Source organism: Fringilla coelebs, assembly GCF_963513975.1.
Source record: "Fringilla coelebs genome assembly, chromosome: 18".
Classification (NCBI taxonomy): Eukaryota; Metazoa; Chordata; class Aves; order Passeriformes; family Fringillidae; genus Fringilla; species Fringilla coelebs.
The window spans coordinates 3724622-3746158 of record NC_140044.1 but is presented as its reverse complement, the minus strand read 5'-3'; the positions used below and the strand labels follow the sequence as shown (position 1 = coordinate 3746158).

At 48.5% G+C, this 21537-nt stretch overlaps 2 protein-coding genes across 3 annotated transcripts; one reads left to right on the top strand and one right to left on the bottom strand.

Moving 5' to 3' along the window:
* Window positions 1–6372: 6372 nt before the first annotated feature.
* Window positions 6373–13715, bottom strand: FAM217B (family with sequence similarity 217 member B). Of its 2 annotated transcripts, none has more exons than XM_084217733.1 (4): window positions 13468–13715; window positions 12208–12313; window positions 12037–12122; window positions 6373–11645 (listed from the first exon to the last, which is right to left on the bottom strand). In XM_084217733.1, the coding sequence occupies exons 1-4, from the start codon at window positions 13566–13568 to the stop codon at window positions 10205–10207; spliced, it is 1734 nt and encodes a 577-aa protein (XP_084073859.1). In that variant the 5' UTR covers window positions 13569–13715; the 3' UTR covers window positions 6373–10204. The 2 variants fall into 2 exon arrangements, with proteins under 2 accessions (XP_084073859.1, XP_084073860.1); XM_084217734.1 differs by having other exon boundaries at window positions 13473–13634.
* Window positions 13716–15378: 1663 nt separating this feature from the next.
* On the top strand, window positions 15379–19783 carry PPP1R3D (protein phosphatase 1 regulatory subunit 3D). The gene is made up of 2 exons (XM_084217907.1): window positions 15379–15474; window positions 15601–19783. The coding sequence occupies exon 2, from the start codon at window positions 15607–15609 to the stop codon at window positions 16522–16524; it is 918 nt and encodes a 305-aa protein (XP_084074033.1). The 5' UTR covers window positions 15379–15474; window positions 15601–15606; the 3' UTR covers window positions 16525–19783.
* Window positions 19784–21537: the final 1754 nt, after the last annotated feature.

Sequence of the window (21537 nt, the reverse complement as noted above, 5' to 3'; positions counted from 1 at the left end):
AAAAGCAAATTTATAATAGTGAGAGCAAACTGTTCCATAGCAGATAGTAACAGTGCAGAGCTGTCCCAAGTGTGTGAACCTGGAGAAGTGAACTTCCTCTTCAGTGTTTCATTGTCATATATAAAGGATATAAAACGTGGCACTGTATTAAACTTAATCTTGGATTTAAAGAGGCCACTCACTGGAGAAAGGACTATACACTGGTCTAGCAAATAACTGCCTTTTCTCTTCAAAACTGACTTATTTCCATATGGAACTCTGCCTGGAATTTCAGGGCTGGTTGATCTAGGATTTTTCCTTTGCATACTGAATTGAGGATCCTTAAGATCAGATCTATTATTTGTGTCAGTGTCAAAATCCCCCCATCACCTCTGCACAGTGAAACCTTGAGAAACGCCAGGTTTTTGGCTGCCCACATGAAACAGTGCAGGCAGGAAGAGTGAAAGGCCAGGTGCTCATGCTGCAAACACTGCAATCCCTTCAAGTACAGATAGTTCTTTTTTCTAAAATTGTCACTGCTCCCACCAAAAGCCCTTGCAGCAACAAAGTCCCAGTCTTCTGACATCAAGTGAGTGATGGAGATCACTTCTGACAGACCTCTTCCAGAGCAGAAAACATCGGGCCCAGTGTTCAAAAAAATCATCAGGCAAGTCCTCACTGCCAATGAGAGTTTCTGGGCTCTAACTCTTCTTCCTCCATAATCTTCCAGCGTGCTTGGGTGACACACTTTCTAAAGATAGGAAGAAACAATGCAAGTCCACACAAAAGCTCCTACTGCCCTTTGGCTGAAAACTCCAGACAGAAGCAGTTTAATAGCAGATCTGCCCTTTTAGCAGTTTATTAGCAGTTAATTAGCAGTTATGATCATTACCTGGAACACAAGTGAGTTGAGCTCACCCAAGTCAGCTGATGCTGATTCTCACAATCTGAAAGGCCATGTGACACATTGCACGCTCAGCTTCTCTTACCCAGAATCCAGTAAAGTTAGCCAAGTCCATTCCAGACTCCAGCAGGAATCCGGTCCGGGTTTTCCCTTTTGCCGACTCCATTCCGGACTCCGGCCGGAATCCGGTCCGGGTTTTCCCTTTTGCCGACTCCATTCCGGACTCCGGCCGGAATCCGGTCCGGGTTTTCCCTTTTGCCGACTCCATTCCGGACTCCGGCCGGAATCCGGTCCGGGTTTTCCCTTTTGCCGACTCCATTCCGGACTCCGGCCGGAATCCGGTCCGGGTTTTCCCTTTTGCCGACTCCATTCCGGACTCCGGCCGGAATCCGGTCCGGGTTTTCCCTTTTGCCGACTCCATTCCGGACTCCGGCCGGAATCCGGTCCGGGTTTTCCCTTTTGCCGACTCCATTCCGGACTCCGGCCGGAATCCGGTCCGGGTTTTCCCTTTTGCCGACTCCATTCCGGACTCCGGCCGGAATCCGGTCCGGGTTTTCCCTTTTGCCGACTCCATTCCGGTCTCCGGCCGGAATCCGGTCCGGGTTTTCCCTTTTGCCGACTCCATTCCGGACTCCGGCCGGAATCCGGTCCGGGTTTTCCCTTTTGCCGACTCCATTCCGGACTCCGGCCGGAATCCGGTCCGGGTTTTCCCTTTTGCCGACTCCATTCCGGACTCCGGCCGGAATCCGGTCCGGGTTTTCCCTTTTGCCGACTCCATTCCGGACTCCGGCCGGAATCCGGTCCGGGTTTTCCCTTTTGCCGACTCCATTCCGGACTCCGGCCGGAATCCGGTCCGGGTTTTCCCTTTTGCCGACTCCATTCCGGACTCCGGCCGGAATCCGGTCCGGGTTTTCCCTTTTGCCGACTCCATTCCGGTCTCCGGCCGGAATCCGGTCCGGGTTTTCCCTTTTGCCGACTCCATTCCGGTCTCCGGCCGGAATCCGGTCCGGGTTTTCCCTTTTGCCGACTCCATTCCGGTCTCCGGCCGGAATCCGGTCCGGGTTTTCCCTTTTGCCGACTCCATTCCGGTCTCCGGCCGGAATCCGGTCCGGGTTTTCCCTTTTGCCGACTCCATTCCGGACTCCGGCCGGAATCCGGTCCGGGTTTTCCCTTTTGCCGACTCCATTCCGGACTCCGGCCGGAATCCGGTCCGGGTTTTCCCTTTTGCCGACTCCATTCCGGACTCCGGCCGGAATCCGGTCCGGGTTTTCCCTTTTGCCGACTCCATTCCGGACTCCGGCCGGAATCCGGTCCGGGTTTTCCCTTTTGCCGACTCCATTCCGGACTCCGGCCGGAATCCGGTCCGGGTTTTCCCTTTTGCCGACTCCATTCCGGACTCCGGCCGGAATCCGGTCCGGGTTTTCCCTTTTGCCGACTCCATTCCGGACTCCGGCCGGAATCCGGTCCGGGTTTTCCCTTTTGCCGACTCCATTCCGGACTCCGGCCGGAATCCGGTCCGGGTTTTCCCTTTTGCCGACTCCATTCCGGACTCCGGCCGGAATCCGGTCCGGGTTTTCCCTTTTGCCGACTCCATTCCGGACTCCGGCCGGAATCCGGTCCGGGTTTTCCCTTTTGCCGACTCCATTCCGGACTCCGGCCGGAATCCGGTCCGGGTTTTCCCTTTTGCCGACTCCATTCCGGACTCCGGCCGGAATCCGGTCCGGGTTTTCCCTTTTGCCGACTCCATTCCGGACTCCGGCCGGAATCCGGTCCGGGTTTTCCCTTTTGCCGACTCCATTCCGGACTCCGGCCGGAATCCGGTCCGGGTTTTCCCTTTTGCCGACTCCATTCCGGTCTCCGGCCGGAATCCGGTCCGGGTTTTCCCTTTTGCCGACTCCATTCCGGTCTCCGGCCGGAATCCGGTCCGGGTTTTCCCTTTTGCCGACTCCATTCCGGACTCCGGCCGGAATCCGGTCCGGGTTTTCCCTTTTGCCGACTCCATTCCGGACTCCGGCCGGAATCCGGTCCGGGTTTTCCCTTTTGCCGACTCCATTCCGGACTCCGGCCGGAATCCGGTCCGGGTTTTCCCTTTTGCCGACTCCATTCCGGACTCCGGCCGGAATCCGGTCCGGGTTTTCCCTTTTGCCGACTCCATTCCGGACTCCGGCCGGAATCCGGTCCGGGTTTTCCCTTTTGCCGACTCCATTCCGGACTCCGGCCGGAATCCGGTCCGGGTTTTCCCTTTTGCCGACTCCATTCCGGACTCCGGCCGGAATCCGGTCCGGGTTTTCCCTTTTGCCGACTCCATTCCGGACTCCGGCCGGAATCCGGTCCGGGTTTTCCCTTTTGCCGACTCCATTCCGGACTCCGGCCGGAATCCGGTCCGGGTTTTCCCTTTTGCCGACTCCATTCCGGACTCCGGCCGGAATCCGGTCCGGGTTTTCCCTTTTGCCGACTCCATTCCGGACTCCGGCCGGAATCCGGTCCGGGTTTTCCCTTTTGCCGACTCCATTCCGGACTCCGGCCGGAATCCGGTCCGGGTTTTCCCTTTTGCCGACTCCATTCCGGACTCCGGCCGGAATCCGGTCCGGGTTTTCCCTTTTGCCGACTCCATTCCGGACTCCGGCCGGAATCCGGTCCGGGTTTTCCCTTTTGCCGACTCCATTCCGGACTCCGGCCGGAATCCGGTCCGGGTTTTCCCTTTTGCCGACTCCATTCCGGACTCCGGCCGGAATCCGGTCCGGGTTTTCCCTTTTGCCGACTCCATTCCGGACTCCGGCCGGAATCCGGTCCGGGTTTTCCCTTTTGCCGACTCCATTCCGGTCTCCGGCCGGAATCCGGTCCGGGTTTTCCCTTTTGCCGACTCCATTCCGGTCTCCGGCCGGAATCCGGTCCGGGTTTTCCCTTTTGCCGACTCCATTCCGGTCTCCGGCCGGAATCCGGTCCGGGTTTTCCCTTTTGCCGACTCCATTCCGGACTCCGGCCGGAATCCGGTCCGGGTTTTCCCTTTTGCCGACTCCATTCCGGACTCCGGCCGGAATCCGGTCCGGGTTTTCCCTTTTGCCGACTCCATTCCGGACTCCGGCCGGAATCCGGTCCGGGTTTTCCCTTTTGCCGACTCCATTCCGGACTCCGGCCGGAATCCGGTCCGGGTTTTCCCTTTTGCCGACTCCATTCCGGACTCCGGCCGGAATCCGGTCCGGGTTTTCCCTTTTGCCGACTCCATTCCGGACTCCGGCCGGAATCCGGTCCGGGTTTTCCCTTTTGCCGACTCCATTCCGGACTCCGGCCGGAATCCGGTCCGGGTTTTCCCTTTTGCCGACTCCATTCCGGACTCCGGCCGGAATCCGGTCCGGGTTTTCCCTTTTGCCGACTCCATTCCGGACTCCGGCCGGAATCCGGTCCGGGTTTTCCCTTTTGCCGACTCCATTCCGGACTCCGGCCGGAATCCGGTCCGGGTTTTCCCTTTTGCCGACTCCATTCCGGACTCCGGCCGGAATCCGGTCCGGGTTTTCCCTTTTGCCGACTCCATTCCGGACTCCGGCCGGAATCCGGTCCGGGTTTTCCCTTTTGCCGACTCCATTCCGGACTCCGGCCGGAATCCGGTCCGGGTTTTCCCTTTTGCCGACTCCATTCCGGACTCCGGCCGGAATCCGGTCCGGGTTTTCCCTTTTGCCGACTCCATTCCGGACTCCGGCCGGAATCCGGTCCGGGTTTTCCCTTTTGCCGACTCCATTCCGGACTCCGGCCGGAATCCGGTCCGGGTTTTCCCTTTTGCCGACTCCATTCCGGACTCCGGCCGGAATCCGGTCCGGGTTTTCCCTTTTGCCGACTCCATTCCGGACTCCGGCCGGAATCCGGTCCGGGTTTTCCCTTTTGCCGACTCCATTCCGGACTCCGGCCGGAATCCGGTCCGGGTTTTCCCTTTTGCCGACTCCATTCCGGACTCCGGCCGGAATCCGGTCCGGGTTTTCCCTTTTGCCGACTCCATTCCGGACTCCGGCCGGAATCCGGTCCGGGTTTTCCCTTTTGCCGACTCCATTCCGGACTCCGGCCGGAATCCGGTCCGGGTTTTCCCTTTTGCCGACTCCATTCCGGACTCCGGCCGGAATCCGGTCCGGGTTTTCCCTTTTGCCGACTCCATTCCGGTCTCCGGCCGGAATCCGGTCCGGGTTTTCCCTTTTGCCGACTCCATTCCGGTCTCCGGCCGGAATCCGGTCCGGGTTTTCCCTTTTGCCGACTCCATTCCGGTCTCCGGCCGGAATCCGGTCCGGGTTTTCCCTTTTGCCGACTCCATTCCGGACTCCGGCCGGAATCCGGTCCGGGTTTTCCCTTTTGCCGACTCCATTCCGGACTCCGGCCGGAATCCGGTCCGGGTTTTCCCTTTTGCCGACTCCATTCCGGACTCCGGCCGGAATCCGGTCCGGGTTTTCCCTTTTGCCGACTCCATTCCGGACTCCGGCCGGAATCCGGTCCGGGTTTTCCCTTTTGCCGACTCCATTCCGGACTCCGGCCGGAATCCGGTCCGGGTTTTCCCTTTTGCCGACTCCATTCCGGACTCCGGCCGGAATCCGGTCCGGGTTTTCCCTTTTGCCGACTCCATTCCGGACTCCGGCCGGAATCCGGTCCGGGTTTTCCCTTTTGCCGACTCCATTCCGGACTCCGGCCGGAATCCGGTCCGGGTTTTCCCTTTTGCCGACTCCATTCCGGACTCCGGCCGGAATCCGGTCCGGGTTTTCCCTTTTGCCGACTCCATTCCGGTCTCCGGCCGGAATCCGGTCCGGGTTTTCCCTTTTGCCGACTCCATTCCGGACTCCGGCCGGAATCCGGTCCGGGTTTTCCCTTTTGCCGACTCCATTCCGGACTCCGGCCGGAATCCGGTCCGGGTTTTCCCTTTTGCCGACTCCATTCCGGACTCCGGCCGGAATCCGGTCCGGGTTTTCCCTTTTGCCGACTCCATTCCGGACTCCGGCCGGAATCCGGTCCGGGTTTTCCCTTTTGCCGACTCCATTCCGGACTCCGGCCGGAATCCGGTCCGGGTTTTCCCTTTTGCCGACTCCATTCCGGACTCCGGCCGGAATCCGGTCCGGGTTTTCCCTTTTGCCGACTCCATTCCGGTCTCCGGCCGGAATCCGGTCCGGGTTTTCCCTTTTGCCGACTCCATTCCGGACTCCGGCCGGAATCCGGTCCGGGTTTTCCCTTTTGCCGACTCCATTCCGGACTCCGGCCGGAATCCGGTCCGGGTTTTCCCTTTTGCCGACTCCATTCCGGACTCCGGCCGGAATCCGGTCCGGGTTTTCCCGCACCCTGGATCCCAGATGGAATTGCCCAAAGATGAAGGAAAATTCCCTATTTTTCTGGCTTCCCTTGGCCAGCAGGATCTGGGATGTGCTGAGCCACCCCCTCCACCCAACAGCACAACACTGGAACTCTCTCCAGGAAAATTCAGTGGTGCCATCTTGAGAAAAAAAGTACAACTCAGCAACAAACAGGGCAGTATCTCACTTTTATTGTAGCAAATATATGGGACCTTTGAATGACAAGTTCACTTTCCCAAGGAATTACTAGCAAAAATATCCACAAAAAGTTCAAATAAATAAGAATACATGAATACCAACATCAAAAGCTGGTCTGCAAATCCTCAGTTAATCAAGTTCAGTCCTTCCAGCATGATCTGTTTATTTTTCAGATGAAAACCCACTAATGCAATGGGAGCAACAAAGGCTCAATACCTTTAAAATAAGGCAAAAAATAGTGCATTCTAGGCAATTTCATACTGTAGAAATTTAATGTATCAGCTCCAAAAAAGCACATACTGGCTGAAAAATTTGTCAAAATTCTCTCAGAATTCTAACAAGATCCTTTAAATAGCAAATACAAGGTCAAAGTTGCCTGAAACAATGAATGAAACACAGAAAGGACAGGAACAGTGACAGGATGAGGGCAGATCTCAGAGTCTGGAGTCAAACAGGACAGCTCAGCCCAATGGAATCAGCACTTCCCTCCCTGCAGCATTGTCCTGCTGTATCCAACTGAAAACGAGGTGGGAAAATTACTGCCCTCAGCATGAGATGCAAACAATGGAGAAAAAAAGGAACATGGCAAGAGAAAAACAATATTGCTTGAAATATTAAATATTTCAATTTTAAAGGAAAACAATTTATACATATTAGAGTGAAATTCTGTTTCTTCACATCTTCTAACAGGGTCATTTCACTGAAAATAACTGAGTTGTTCAAAGTTTATATTCATGCAACTTGAAGCAGTCTGGCTGTTTATTTGAAATACAACCTGAGCATATTTGTTCTGTAGGTAATACTGCAGAACACTAAACCTTTACATTCTTAAGCAAAAAAATAGATCACTCTGTTTAAATATCTCCTATCACAGTAATCTGTTCTTCAAGAAGCATCACCAGTGCTAGGCTTAGATCCACATGATCATATTGCTAAACCTTGTAAAAAAAGGCTAATGGTCACACAAACACAGTGCTGGGGAAGCATCTTAAGTAATTCACTTTAAACTGAATGTGTTTGATGGAATAAATTTTTCTGCTCTGTTCAGAAGTGCTCCTAAAGACAATATCCAGCAATACAAAATGAAATAAATATAAACCACAGTCTTCTTCATAAAAGGAGCTCTTTTCATCTGTAGGCCCAGAACACAGTGAAGTTAAAACAGAAACAGGATAAAACCCAGCCCTTGGAGGTCTGCTCAGCCAAGAGCTGTTTGTTGAGGCAAACATGGAATTTCTGTGTCTATACAAAGACAAGCATGTCAGAAGAATCAAATCAATGACAGAAATTAGACTGATGTGATTATTAAGAGACAAACCTACTTGGCCAGATGCCAGGTGGAGCCCAGTGATGAACAAGTTTTCAGACTTCTGTAAAGTGCCATCACCACCTCCACCTGCTTCCCTTTTTAGTCTCCAACGACAGACTGGTGTCCATAAGATGACAAACATTCAAACTCTCCTACCTCTGTGACAAAAGACTTTTCCCAGTCTTTGCCAATCACCTTTGCTCTGGTCCCAGCTGGCTGAAATGGGGTTTATTTATTCTTAGAGAAGGGATCATGAAAAATGTGCCAGTATCTACATGCCCTCCTTACAACCCAGGAAAGCTTCAATTTAGCAATTTTAGCATCCAGCAATATTCAATGCTATAACAACATGCTAAATTACTTACTGCATCTAACAGATTTTTTTTTTTTAACTGTTATTCTAAATATTGCCTGGATCCTGCTCACCTCAGGAGCTTGTAACAGTGAACTAGAACAGTGCATTAAAATCCTGATTATTGGCAAAGCAGCTCTCCTATTTTTCACTACTGCTCATGTGAATCAGGAACACTTGGCTAAGGCAGGCTTGCAGAATTTGGCCAGAGCTTGAAATACTAGCACTGAGTGCAGGAACCTTTCATCTAAAAAAGCTGAAATACATGAGGCTGGACCAAAACAAAAGGGTGAAACAGCAACACTGGGATGTGCTGGTCCTCTGCACTGCTGGTGTTCAGTCTCATCCTGAGTGCCACCACACCTCTGACACAGCCACCTCCTCTGGTCTTTGAGCATCTCAGATTCAGTTTCACTTGAATTGCATAGAGCTGAATGTACATGCAACTACAATTCATATTAAGTGTAACTTTACAAATACTGATTCTGGACATGTAATACTGTCTATTACATTCATTTCCTTTACCAATTCAAAATTTCACATTTGGTCTCCAGTAGACTAGGAAAAAAACACTAAAAATATTTCTTAGACTATTCCTGAGCAATGTTTTTATGTACTGTAAAATACTCTACTTTATTACTACATTTCTTAATATTCTCACTTTTCAAACTACATATAAATTCATGCTTTGAAATTTTACAAAGCTGAAGATCTGGTAGGCACAATGAAAGATAGAAACAGCTAAGCATCTTAAAACCAAGATGAGCTCACCAAGAGAAGTGCAATTTAGCTATATACATAATGTACTCTTTAGTATTTGCTACTTTTTCATTTTCTATCACAATGTGAAGGATCCTCTTGCAAAATGTGGTCCATCAGACCTCAGCTCACTTCTCATGAAGATTGGGACTGGTGGCTGAGGAGGAAAACACACTGACCAGGATTTTAAAGTGAAAGTAAAAAACATTCTTTAGAATTTCATCTTAACAAGATCCTGTCCCCAGCTGCTGTGATTGATTTGAAATTGTAATAGATCAAGTGACACTTGAATATTCTCAGAACTGTCCTTTGAATTCTCCTGTATCTCACAGACACAAGAGAAGACAGAGGGCCCAAGCACAGGACCCAGTCCTGATTGTACAATTTTCTACTGCAGGACATTTCCCCATCTCAGCTCCCTCAACCTTAAGAAGCCAAGCTAGACTGGACCACAGGATAAATAGGAGTCATCTCAGATGACTAAAAATAGGTATCTTCTGTATCAAAATATATCTTTACTTGAACTTACAACACCCTTTAAATTCTTCCCTTAAGACTCTGTTTCTTATGTTTTGAGGGGCCACCAGTTCTGAAAACTAGGCCATACAGTCTCTGCTGAAAGCCTTAGTTTGCATGACTCAAATATATCCATGTGCAATTTGAAATCTGGTCATTTCCCCTACATGACAAAAAGCATCAAGGCCTACAAAATGAACTTCCAGGAAAGCTGTCTGTAAACACAGTGAAGATTCCAGGGTATAAAAATACACATTCCATTTTCTTAATCTGTCATTATTGAAGCTGTCTGGTCCCTAATACTTTGTCTTAAAAAGAATTCTTTCTGCATTAAAATATTTCAAAACATTATCTCCATTCTTCTTCTTCTCAAAAAAATAGTACCCATTTCATCCAAAAAATCCAATTCATCATCTTCTGTGAAGAATTAGAGTTGACTTTGCATAGATAACAGGCTCCATTATTTTATAAAAACACCAAAATCAAACCTGTCTTACAAAAAGCACATCTGGGCAAGGAGAAAGAGCATGGACCCTATTCCCTCACACCCAGCAGGGTAAATACAAGGAACACTCAGCTGGTGCAGACACGATGTTCCACACTTCTCTAAACTTCACACTGTGCTATTGTTATCCTCATTGAGCAATTATAAATATTTTTGAGGAAAAGACCAATGGAAGACATTTGCCTTCAGAGAAAACATTTCCTGCTGGCTTAAGATCAAATCTATAGAAATGAACAGTGCTGACTCAGAACCACGTGCCAGGAACATTTTTCTCAGGATCTTCCTATGAAGGAAAAACAGATTCTTCTGCACTGGCCAGATGCTTTCTAGCAGTCAGGAAGCATCAACATTCGCTAATTTTCCCTCACTGAAATTTGCGTGGTGTTTGCTTTGTGCCATTTGTTTTTATTTTCCTGTCCACTGTTGTTTTTTTAGGAGGAACATAATTGCTGGCATTGCCATTTTTCTTTGGATTTGTACACGTGTATGTTTTTAAGCCTTTGATGGGAGCAGCTGCACCGTGGAATGCTGGGGTTTGCTTAGGGGGTCTGATGTTACCAACACTTTGGATTTTAGGGCTGCTCTCGGAGGGCTGCAGACTGAGAAGCTGCTGCTTTGCAGCTGGTTTCTTTCTCAGTTCACTCCTTCCATCACCACTTTGCCTCTGAGGAGGTGCTGCACACCCCATTCTCTCAGGAACCTTCAGGTGCCCTGGATGGGAGCGCGCCTGGCGAGTCTCCTCAGAGCAGGGCTCTGCCCTGTGACCCAAACAGCTCCTGGGCAGCCTGGCAGCGCCTTCCTGGGGCATTGCCTGCCGGGGGGGCACCGGGCTGAGCAAGGCTTTGCCTTTCCCGGGGCTCTTGAGGGCACGGCTGGGGCCCGGGGCAGTCTGGGGCCGGCCTTTGGTGGCCCTGCCCCTCTCGCTCTGCACCGTCTGCATCTGCAGCCACTCCAGCTGCAGCAGGCGCTCCAGGAACTTCTCCAGGGACCCCGTGGGCTTGGGCTGGAATTCAGCCTTCCCTTCCTGGTGGGCAAAGGTGGCCAGCTGCTTCAGGTCCCACGAGTTGAAAGGGGGTGGCAGGAAGTCGGGGTAGTAATATTCGGATTCTTTAAATCCCATTTCAGGGATGTGTTCCAAACAAACTGGGTCGATTTCTTCAGCTCTGAGGATGAGTTCTGGCGGTGTGCAGGGAGAGGGGGGAATGGGAATCCTTTCTGAGTCAGAGAGGTCACTGGCACTGTCATCTTCAGCATCTTCTTTAATAATTTGCACCGATTCAAAATCAAGAAACATTTCACCTACAGATGCTTGCCATTTCGAAGAGCCTGGGCTGGCTTCAGCAATGTATTCTTCGTGATTCTTCCCCAACTGTTCTTTTTTACTGCAGTAAAAATGCTGCACTGGGACATCCTTAGCCCTACAGAAGTTTTCTTGTGTGCTGCCCCTTGTGCCAGGGGGGATCCTGTGCAGGAAGGATTCGCTTTTCATTCTTTCTGGGGGACTCCTGTGCAGGAAAGATTCATTTTGCCTTCTTTCTGGGGGACTCCTGTGCAGGAAGGATTCATTTTTCATTTTTTCTGGGGGACTCCTGTGCAGGAAAGATTCATTTTGCCTTCTTTCTGGGGGACTCCTGTGCAGGAAAGATTCATTTTTCATTCTTTCTGGGGGACTCCTGTGCAGGAAGGATTCATTTTTCATTCTTTCTGGGGGACTCCTGTGCAGGAAGGATTCATTTTGCCTTCTTTCTGGGGGACTCCTCTTTGGTCCTTGTGCACTGTGCAGTGAGCTGCAAACACTTGGGATCCTAAAGGAAAAGGAAGTTCATGTCCTGTTAGAATGGTCAGTGCCTTTGAACAGCAGCTTACAAAGGTCTTGCCACCCCTTCAAGGATGGGGATCTCCACGCCTGAAGCTAAAACTGGCACAGAAACTTGGTAATAAGGCCAAATCAATAATTGCTGGTAGAGGTAGCACTGCCTACTACTGATTTGTTGTTGGGTTTTTTTATGGTTTTGCCTGAGAACTCACTAAAGCAGGATAGCAAGTTTACATTTTGATAACTTAAATTTGTTTTTCTCATAAATGGTGAACTCTGAGCCAGGGAAGTCAAATGCAGCTCCAGTTTCATCACAAGCATTTTGTCAACCAGTTTGAAATGACTACAAATTAAACAGATAATCTTAACATAAAATTTACCTTTTTGACTGATTATTGCCATCCAGCTGGTTCCTTCCCTTCTTATAAACATTTGGTTGGTGACCATCTTGAGTGTCATGGGAAATCTGAAGGGATATGAAAGTTTGTGATGCTTTTAAGAAGCAGACTTAGGTAGGTACCATTCTTATGTTAGAAAAGGGGATTATTTACCTTTTCAATGGCACTTGATACATTTTTGCCTGATCTTCCAGGAGGAGATTTCGCATAAGAAATTGGTTTATTTAGTCCTTTGGTGCTTGGATGGCTTTTTCCATTACTGTAACCACAAAGGATTAAACAGAATATCAGATATAAATAGCAGCATTTATGAGTGTCAGAATAGAAGTACAATAAAAACTTAAGAGTACAACTGAGTTTAAAAAAGAGCTGATTGCAGTTATTCTTAAAGTTCATCAAGACTATGCCACTATGGCCACTTTTTACTTTTTATACTACAAATGCACTGCTGTGTTTTTAATATTATTAATGCAAAAGTGAATAATTCTACCAGATTATATAATAATAGAATGTAGCCCTTATACAGAATCCTCTGTCAGAGGATCCCAAAGCTTCTTTGGACATAATAAATATTACAGATATTTAACGATTTTTATAGTACCTGGTAGGTGCTCCAATTGCAATTTACCAAAATTAATCATAAAGTACAATATGAAAGTCACATAGGAAGCCAAATCTTGTCTTTCCCATTTGCATATTCTCAACAAAATTTAAAGGATTATTCCTTTGAAGATAAGGAGTGGAAATGAACAGGGAGCATAAGGTCTCTTCTGCTGTTAATACAAACTATTTCACAATGAAGGCATAAGAAAATTCCTTATTTCATATTATAATAGGGTTGTGAAAATATTATTAAGAGAAAAAGATCATATGAAAGGAAAAGGAACGGCATTACTGATCTTGGCAGCTTAGAACTAAAACATGCTTCCATAATTAAACTAGCTACATGTCTGAGTAAGCACCCAGAATAAATAAATCAGCATATTCTGCACAATAAGAATAGTGTTTGCTCTAGAAACAAGAAGCATTACTGATTTCCAAATGAAAATTATTTCAGAACAGGAATAATCAAACTGTGCCCTTCTATCTAATCTAGCATTACTGCAGTTCAGTTGATTTGCCAGGCTGTACATCTTGTTCTCAGTTTTTATGTCGCTATAGTCAGATTTTTTAAAAACACATGATTTCACAAATTCAAGAGCTTATAAAAGACTGAAACTAAGTCCTGTGCCTCCAGCATTGCTGCAGTCACCTCTGTGACCTTGTGACCTGCACGATCATCCTGCACAATCATTTCTGTCACTGGGACCGGGGGAGAGGAAGGCAGTGGGAACAGGACAGCCAGGCACTTATTAACTAAGCCCAGTATGTTGACATTCCAGTAACTATAAAAAGCGAAATTAATTTCCTTACTTTACCATTCCTTTGTGGTTTTCATTGGTGTGGCTGTGGCTTTCCTTCTGCTGTGTCTCTCTGTGTAGTAATAAGGGATATTCCTGAATGCCTGGTCCCATTATTCCTCTTTCCAAAGGGAATCTGCACCTTTGGTGTTACATAATCTTCAAACGGCTCCAGTCTTTTGGCTTTGCAAGACACAGTATAACCAATGCAGACATCCTCACGTCCCAGAGATGCTGGCGACAAACAAAATCCTCCCGATGCGATTCTATTTTTAAAGCAGGAAGATAAACATAATCAGCTACCAAACTGTACAGGAAAACAGTCCCCTCCCCCAGCACTCGTTTAGTGGGAAGCAGCATCGTTCAGTTTACTATTCCCAAAATAAGGAATACCTGCGGGTACGGCCGTGCTCCCAGAGCCGCCGTGCAGTGTCATGTGCTCACCCCCACCCCTGCTCAGCCTGCGCTGCCGGAGCTGCGCGTCCCAGCCCTGGGGGTGGGAGCTCCTGCTCCAGGGCACGGAGAGCAGACAGCAACCCCTGCTGCCGAGCGAGCTGAGCGTGCTGTTTGTGTCACAAAATACGCTCTTCAATATGCATATATGCAAATCTTGTATCCAATACTTCATCTTTTTTCTTTTTCCAAAACAAATGTCTCATCAGCTCCTACTAAAAATACTCAGAGCAGGATCCATTGCTTTCTTTTACTTCAGAGGAACCGCATCCCCGCACCAGGGAACTGCACGGTTCCAGGGGGTCACAATGGTCTGCAAATGTGACAGGTGACAAACAGCTCTCCTGATGCACTTTTACTTCTACTGCAGGGCTGTTTATGTATTTACAGTCACATTAATGTCCGTATCTATTGATACTTGATCCCGTCCTATCCCTCACACGCCTCTCCGCATCCTGTCCCGGCCGCGCTCAGCAGAGCCGAGCCCCGGAGCGCCGCAGTCCCGCACCGGACGGGGCAGAGCAGCGGCGGCGAGAGGCCAGCGCCGGCCGGGCAGCGCCGGGATGGTGGCAGTGCCCGTTCCTCGGCTATGGCAGCAGTGCCCGCGGTGGATGGCAGCAGTGCCAGCAGGCGCAGACTGTGCCCGCAGCGCCCGCCGAGCCGGGCCCGCTCCGCTCCCTCCCGCCGCCGCTATCACCGCGCTCCGCAAAGGGCCGCTCCTTCACTCAGGGGCCGCCCCGCACTCCCCGGCGATCCTCACCCCGGCCCGGTACCTGCCCTTACTGTGTGTCCGTCGCCAGCGGCGGCGCCGCCGGAGCGCAGAGCGCGGGGGCCGGGCCGGGCCGGGAGGGGCCGGGCCGGGCGGGGCGGGGGAAGCGGCCCGGCGCCTGCGCTACGGGTGCGGAGCAGACCGGCCACGGTGTCTGGCGGGTGCCCGGGGCTGCTCCGGCGGTGGGGCTGCAGCGGGGCCGCCCATGGGCGCTGTGGCGGCCCCGAACGCGGATCCGTCCCCCGCCAGCCACGACACCGAGCCTGGCGCCGCGCCCGCGGCCGACAGCTCTCGGCCGCCCTCCAGCCTCTGCAGCAGCCCCGGCTCCCTCCTGCCCGACAGCCTCCAAGCCTTCCCCGGCCTCGACTCGCCCAGCATCCAGTGTGACAGCCTGGAGTGTCCCCTCTGCTCGTGCTGCTGCTGCCGCCGGAGCGCGGGCTCGGCCGCAGCCAGCGAGGACAGCCTGCAGGGCCCTCTCGCCCGCGGCCCCGGCGCACGGTGCTTCGGCGCGCACCGCTCCTCCAGCGACCTCTCCGACAGCCTGGAGTCCTTCATCCAGCACGACAGCCTCCAGTCGCTCTCCAGCCTGGGTGTGAGCTCCTCCAGTATCAGCGGTGATAGCCTTGAATCCCTTTCCAGCCTGAGCCTGGGGGCCACCAGCCAGCACAGCGATCTCGAGTTCATCGGCCAGTGAGTCTGCCTTCAGCTTCCCGCACAACGCCTTACTGCTGGCTCTCTGCCAGCTGCCCTGAGACCTGCCACGCTTCTGCCTTTCGTTCGAAGGTGACATTATTCCAGGTGATCTTTGCTGTATCCAGTGCAATAACCTCAGACTTTACTTTGGCTGCCATTCCCAAATTAAGTGCTTCAGAGGGGTAGTGCTCATTATTACCTGCACTGTTAACGCTGATTTTTTGCCACCAGTTAAGAATGGAAGTGCGTGGTCCTCAGAGGAATCCCAGCTACCTCTCAGATCTCTATGAGAACATGTTAAGGGCTGAAGGAGCAGTGGCACGAAGGCAGCAGCAGCCCCCAGCAGTCCATACAAGCAGCAGCAAGACTTTTCGGAGTAGTGCCCCAGCCAAGGAGAGCCCCCAGCCAAATAATCATGCGAGCAGCACCTCCTCCAGCTGTGACCCAGCCCTGCGGCCCATCATGCGTCGCAGAGCGAGGTCCCTGCCGACATCACCCGAGAGGAGGAAGAGAGCAGCAGTGCAGTGTCAGGAGCCCGGCTGCCGCATGAACAGGGTCAGGTTTGCTGATGCTTTAGGCTTGGAGCTCACTCAAGTGAAAGTCTTCCAGACTGGGGAGGATCCATCCATCCCTTTGCACGTCCTTTCCAGGCTCTCCATAAACTCAGACCTCTGGTACAGCAGCTTGAACTTGGAATTTACTATGCAGTGCTTGGTGCCTGACTTCCAGCAGCCTGCAGACTGTCTGGATTTCTCATCCCGACTCCAGGAGCAGCAGGTGTGTCTGGAGCGGGTGAGCAGCTCAGATCTGGGGCTCAGTGGCACCATCCAGGTTCGGAATGTTGCTTTTGAGAAGCAGGTGTCCGTGCGCTACACCTTCAACCAGTGGGAAAGCATCCATGAGGTGTGTGCTCGTTGGAACTGCAGCATCCCAGAGGAAAACGGGCAGGATCAGGTTGATGTGTTCACTTTCTTTCTTCCTGTGCCTCCATTCCTCCTTCAGCTGAGCACTCTCGTCCAGTTTGCAGCAAGGTACCAAGTCAACGGCCAGGAGTACTGGGATAACAACAGAGGCAAGAATTACACCCTCAGGTGCCGGACTCACCCCCTGAAGCTGCCGAGGGAGTGTGAGGAGAGCTGGATCCACTTCATCTGAGCAGAGGGAGCGGTGCCGAGCAGTGTCAATGGTCTGGTGGCACTGACCCTTGGCATGGCACTCTGCTCCTATGGCAACAGCCTTCTTTTTGAAATCTGCCAAACCTGGCCGAGTGTCCCAGGGCTGGGAGGCAACCAGTGGCCTGTACAAACTGCCCTAAACCTCTGGGAAAGTGAAAAGGGCCAGAATCTGTAGTGAGATACCATCATAGACAAGCCATGTGGGTTTTTTGGGTGCATGAGTCATTGCAGAATGGTTCCCAGGAATGCTGTGAGGCTACCAGAGAGCAAAACAACACATTTCTTGTTGCTAGTGATACTCTTGGTTGCATAGAATGTTTCGAACTGATCTCTCTTACCATTTTCTACTGTTTCTTTTCTAAGTGAACAGTGTGGCTTAACTGGTTTTGTTTCTAATTTTGTTCATATTACTTCACCAAGTCAGGGCACTATTCCATTTATGCATAATTTGGATGACAGACACTGTAGGGAGTACTTGTATTTATATACCTATGTTATTAAGGCTGTAGTCACGTTAAATATTTCCATTAATATCTGAGTTGGATAGTCAATGCTACTATGAGCAAAACATACATGAAAATGTGCCATCAGCCCCTCTGTTTCCCTTGGGAAAAAAGCAAAAGGTGCCTTTTCCTATCTCCTCCTTGCAGCAGGAGTGATTGTTACCAAAGTGTGTGTAAATCAGATCTGCCTGAGGAAATTCTCACCTTTGTCAAGTGATGCCCAAGTAGGTTTTTCTCAAGGTGGTGGTAGAGGAACTGTCTTTTTCTGGTGCACCTGCTTTTAATAAGGGAAACAAGGCCAATATTGGACTTGGGTTGCAAATGCAGTTGAAGGTCTCAAAGCACTGTATGGCTGCTCATTATGTTATCACTGTTATTGGTAAAATTATAGATCAAGAAATGGATGTGATATAAATAAATATATAAAGGAAAAGAAATAGTATAGGGAGCAGGGTACAGAGGCTTGGAATAGCATTCCAGAACCCTGAATCACAGTTGTTCCCCAGTGTTCCAGAACTACTGCAGAAGTAGCTTTGACTTCTTTATTTAACTGCTTGCCATTGTAAAACAGTTGAACTCCCAAGACTTGCAGCCTTGCAACACAAGCAGGAGCTCAAAAGCACTTAATTACACAGACTCATAGACAGAATCCCTTCTGCTGCAAGGAGAGCGCAGGAACACAGACCACCTTCCTGTGCTTCTTGTTTTACTATATTTGTTCTGTGGCTTTAGTGTGGTTTAAGATTTGCTACAGGCTTAAATTTATGAAGTAAAAGTTTGTCCATAATTGTTCCCATACATAATCATTACTGCATGGAAAGTTTAGCTTTATATGTGTAACACACACTTTCAGAGCTGGCTGCCTGGAGATATTAGAAGAGCTGTGTTTTAAAACTATGCTATGAAAATCAGGCCACTTACTTGGGCATCTTATTTTGGATTGGTGCTTATCAAAATCACAAGTTGTTTGTAAAGTCACAGTTGTAAGCAACCCATGGCCAGTTATATATTAGTCTGAAAAGTCCGTTGGGTAATTCTGGAAGGGCAGAAACCCCAAGAAAATTAATTTGTCCGGCAAGTTAATGGTGCTTCTTTGTTGTGATACTCATTTAGCAAAGCTGGGCTTTCAAGTGAGGAAGCTGCCTCATTCCATTGGTCTTTGGCTTTCAGAGGAACCGAAGTCAGGAATGAGGATTCTGTGAGCTGCTGAGCACCTTTTGCAGAGTGCTCAGAAAGCTGAGTCCTATCTGAACATGCACACACATGCACAGAAGTACTTGTGCTGAATAAAAGGCACTATTTTCAAGCATTGTTTCCCCCCTCTTCTTCCTTCTCAAATTTACTGTTGTTCTTCCACCAGCAAACACAGCACACCATAAAAACCCCTCTCTTACCAGACACCAGTTCACAGTGGGTGCTGCTGGAGCTCAGAGCAATACTTGCTTTCATGCCAGAAGGATGTTGCTGTCTTCTGGGACAGACTGTCATGTGCTAGCAAATGTCAGAGCTGAGTGTTCCCTTGGCCAGGTCAGATTTTGTAAAGCTGAGGCTGTCACGAGAAAGGTTCATGCCAGATGTAGCACAATGCGAGAGGGGTGGAGAAATGAATGTCTCAGCAGTCTCACTTGGGCTTCTATTGTCTTCCTTCCACAACCTCTCAGGGTTTTGGCATGTGCAAGGTCTTGAATACTAAATACTGAAACATTATTCCAGGTTTCCTTTTGCTCTGTGCTGGTCTACACTGCTGGAGAAAGGCTGACAGTGCAGTTCTGGCACTGCTGGCTCAGTGGAGCAGTGGAGCTGCGAGCCATCTCCGGGTTAAGCTGCTAAAGCTTCACACCAGTACTGACACCTGTCACAGCAGAGATGATATTTGCACTTAGATTTTATTGCCACACTCAGTAATGAACATCAAATGGCTTCTAGTTGACAAAAATGGGATTAAGCCATTTAGTGCTAATATGCACCTGTTGTGAAGGTAAACTTACAGCACATTTTTATCTTCTCAGGACAACCTGACTGCTTGCACTGTGTTCAAATTGAGCACTTCCCTTATAATGAGGATTTTGTAAAAGTGAATTCTTTACAAGGATTATCACCATATAATGCACTTTTAAAAACATGTATTTATTATTGTCATACAGTAAATGAATGTCTAGAAGTCCACAGTTTCAAGGTTCTTCCAAGCATGTTTTTTAAAGAAACATGAAATCCATGTAAATAAAAAGGGGTTGTACATTACACAGTATATCAATGAAGCACATATGCTGGACAAAAAGGTCCATCAGTTGTAAAATTGCAAAGTGCATAATTAATTTTAAAAAGCAATAATAAAACTATGCCTATTGTAATACAGAAGATTGAAATAAAAGCTTTTCACAATTTTCTGTTGTTTCTGTCAAGAAAGCTCATGAAGAAACTTAATTTTGAGTTGAATCTTGAAAGAGTAACGTACTTTGGAAAGTAAGGTGGGTTTGAGTTGCTAAACAATGAACAGCACCTGATAAAGATGCAGTGATCATTATATGTATCTCAAAGATGATTTGGCTGCCCCTTCCTGATGGAACCTCTTGTCCTTTTACCTCAGAATTCTCTGCCTGCAGGAACTGGAAGATTGAGATCTAATTTTGGAAAAAGACTTGCTGCCACCTGATTCTAATACAGCTTCATGGAAGAGAAGGGGGTTTTCCTCAGATTGCACTTTCCAAACCTGTGCTAGACTTAACACATTCATTTCTGGGCCTCACAATTGTGTTATTAATTGTTGTATTTCTTTTCTTTCAGTTCTTGCTGCAGCCTTTGCCTTTCCTCCCAAACCAGGTTCTTTCCCCTGAGAGGTTTCATGAGAATCTACCTGTGCCGTGTTAAGAGTGTCCCTATGCAGTGCCTGATTTATCCTCCATAGGAATGCAGCTCCATTGGGGTCGGTCTTGATAGAGCTGAGGTTTTGAATTATCTGTTGCCAGGTTTCTCCTAAGGCAAAATGAAGACATTTAACTAGCAGACCTAATAAAAATATACATTACCAGTTACTTTTTAATCAGTGCTAATTACTGCAAATCAATTTAAATACATGGGCATGTCTGTATTAAGTTGTTCAAAAATTAAGATTATTTAAGAAAATGATCGTTTTTTTCTGCAAACATCCAACTATCAAATTTGTCTCATATGTTGCTGGTGCTATTTTAATATAAGTGATATTTTTACATTTAATTTCAAATTCATAGTTTATTTGTAAATTAAATTGCAATTTGTAATCACAGTAATATGCATGTATAGTCACTAACTACAGCACTTAAAGTGGTGTATCATCAGTGCTCAGTACTTTACAGCTGGTAAAGACTTAGAACTGCAGTGAATGATTATTCATTTGGCAACAGGAGTGTAACATTAGTAATGACTTCTTTCCCAACTTCTCTCTCCCTGTGATCTCAGACCTGCAGGTATTTCATTTGACACTTGATATTCAAACTGTTGGTATCAACACTTCTGACCCCTCACACACAACAGCAGCTGTGCCAAAGATTGAAAATACCTTGGCCAGCACAATGTCTTCTTTTAACTGTAATAAGGATAAATATTTCTGCTACTGTAGTGAATAAGAGTACCTGTAAATAGTGCTACCCTACCCTAAAGAGTTTTTCCATTTTCTCTGGTGTTTTTACATGTGTCTGAAATGTCTGTGGCCAAGTAATTTCACTGTTGGTTCTGGTGTGTTTAATGCGTAACTCGATGAAACTTCTGACTTTCCTTCTGCTAAACAAAACAAAACAAAACAGACTAATGTTACAGAATGAGAAATGAGCTGAAGTAATCTCAGTGTGGATTGCAGGAAGGAAGGTGTGTGATCCACTTCTGGACTGTCTCCCTTCTCTTTTGCTGTAGAATGAGTAAGGCTGGACAGGCTCAGCCTCTGTGTTTGCTCATGGTAAGGGAAACTTCCAACTTCAAACATGCTTTGATTATTTCTGCTTCATATGGTGAAAGCACAATTCAGGATTCACTTTTCATAGAAAACTTCTGATGCTCCAAGTTCCTCAGGCAAAGTTTTGTCCCTAGGAGGTTTCTCAATAAAGCTGTTTTACAAATGTGCTTCAGCACTGCTCACTCCCAGCTCCTCAGTGCAGACACTCCACTTCTCACACCACTTGTCATTTTCTTGCATTACAGTGACATCTCGTGGTATTTTAAATACTTTCTGTGCAGTTTTTTTTTTTCTTTTATAGTATTGAGTTTTTATCTATCGTTCTCATTTCAGGGAATCAGCAGTATTATTTTTATTTACAATTGCTGCAGGTTTACCTGCTGTGGAAAGTCAGTTCTCTCTTAGATGCTCCACCATTGCTGCTTATTCTAGGTATGAATGGAGACACTTCTCGATACCCTTCTGGTGCATGTGAGCTTCATGATAAATTTTATCATCTGTATTTGTCATATGGCCACAGATACACCAGTAGCACACCAGTGCAGGTAAAGCCCCCCTTTTGGCA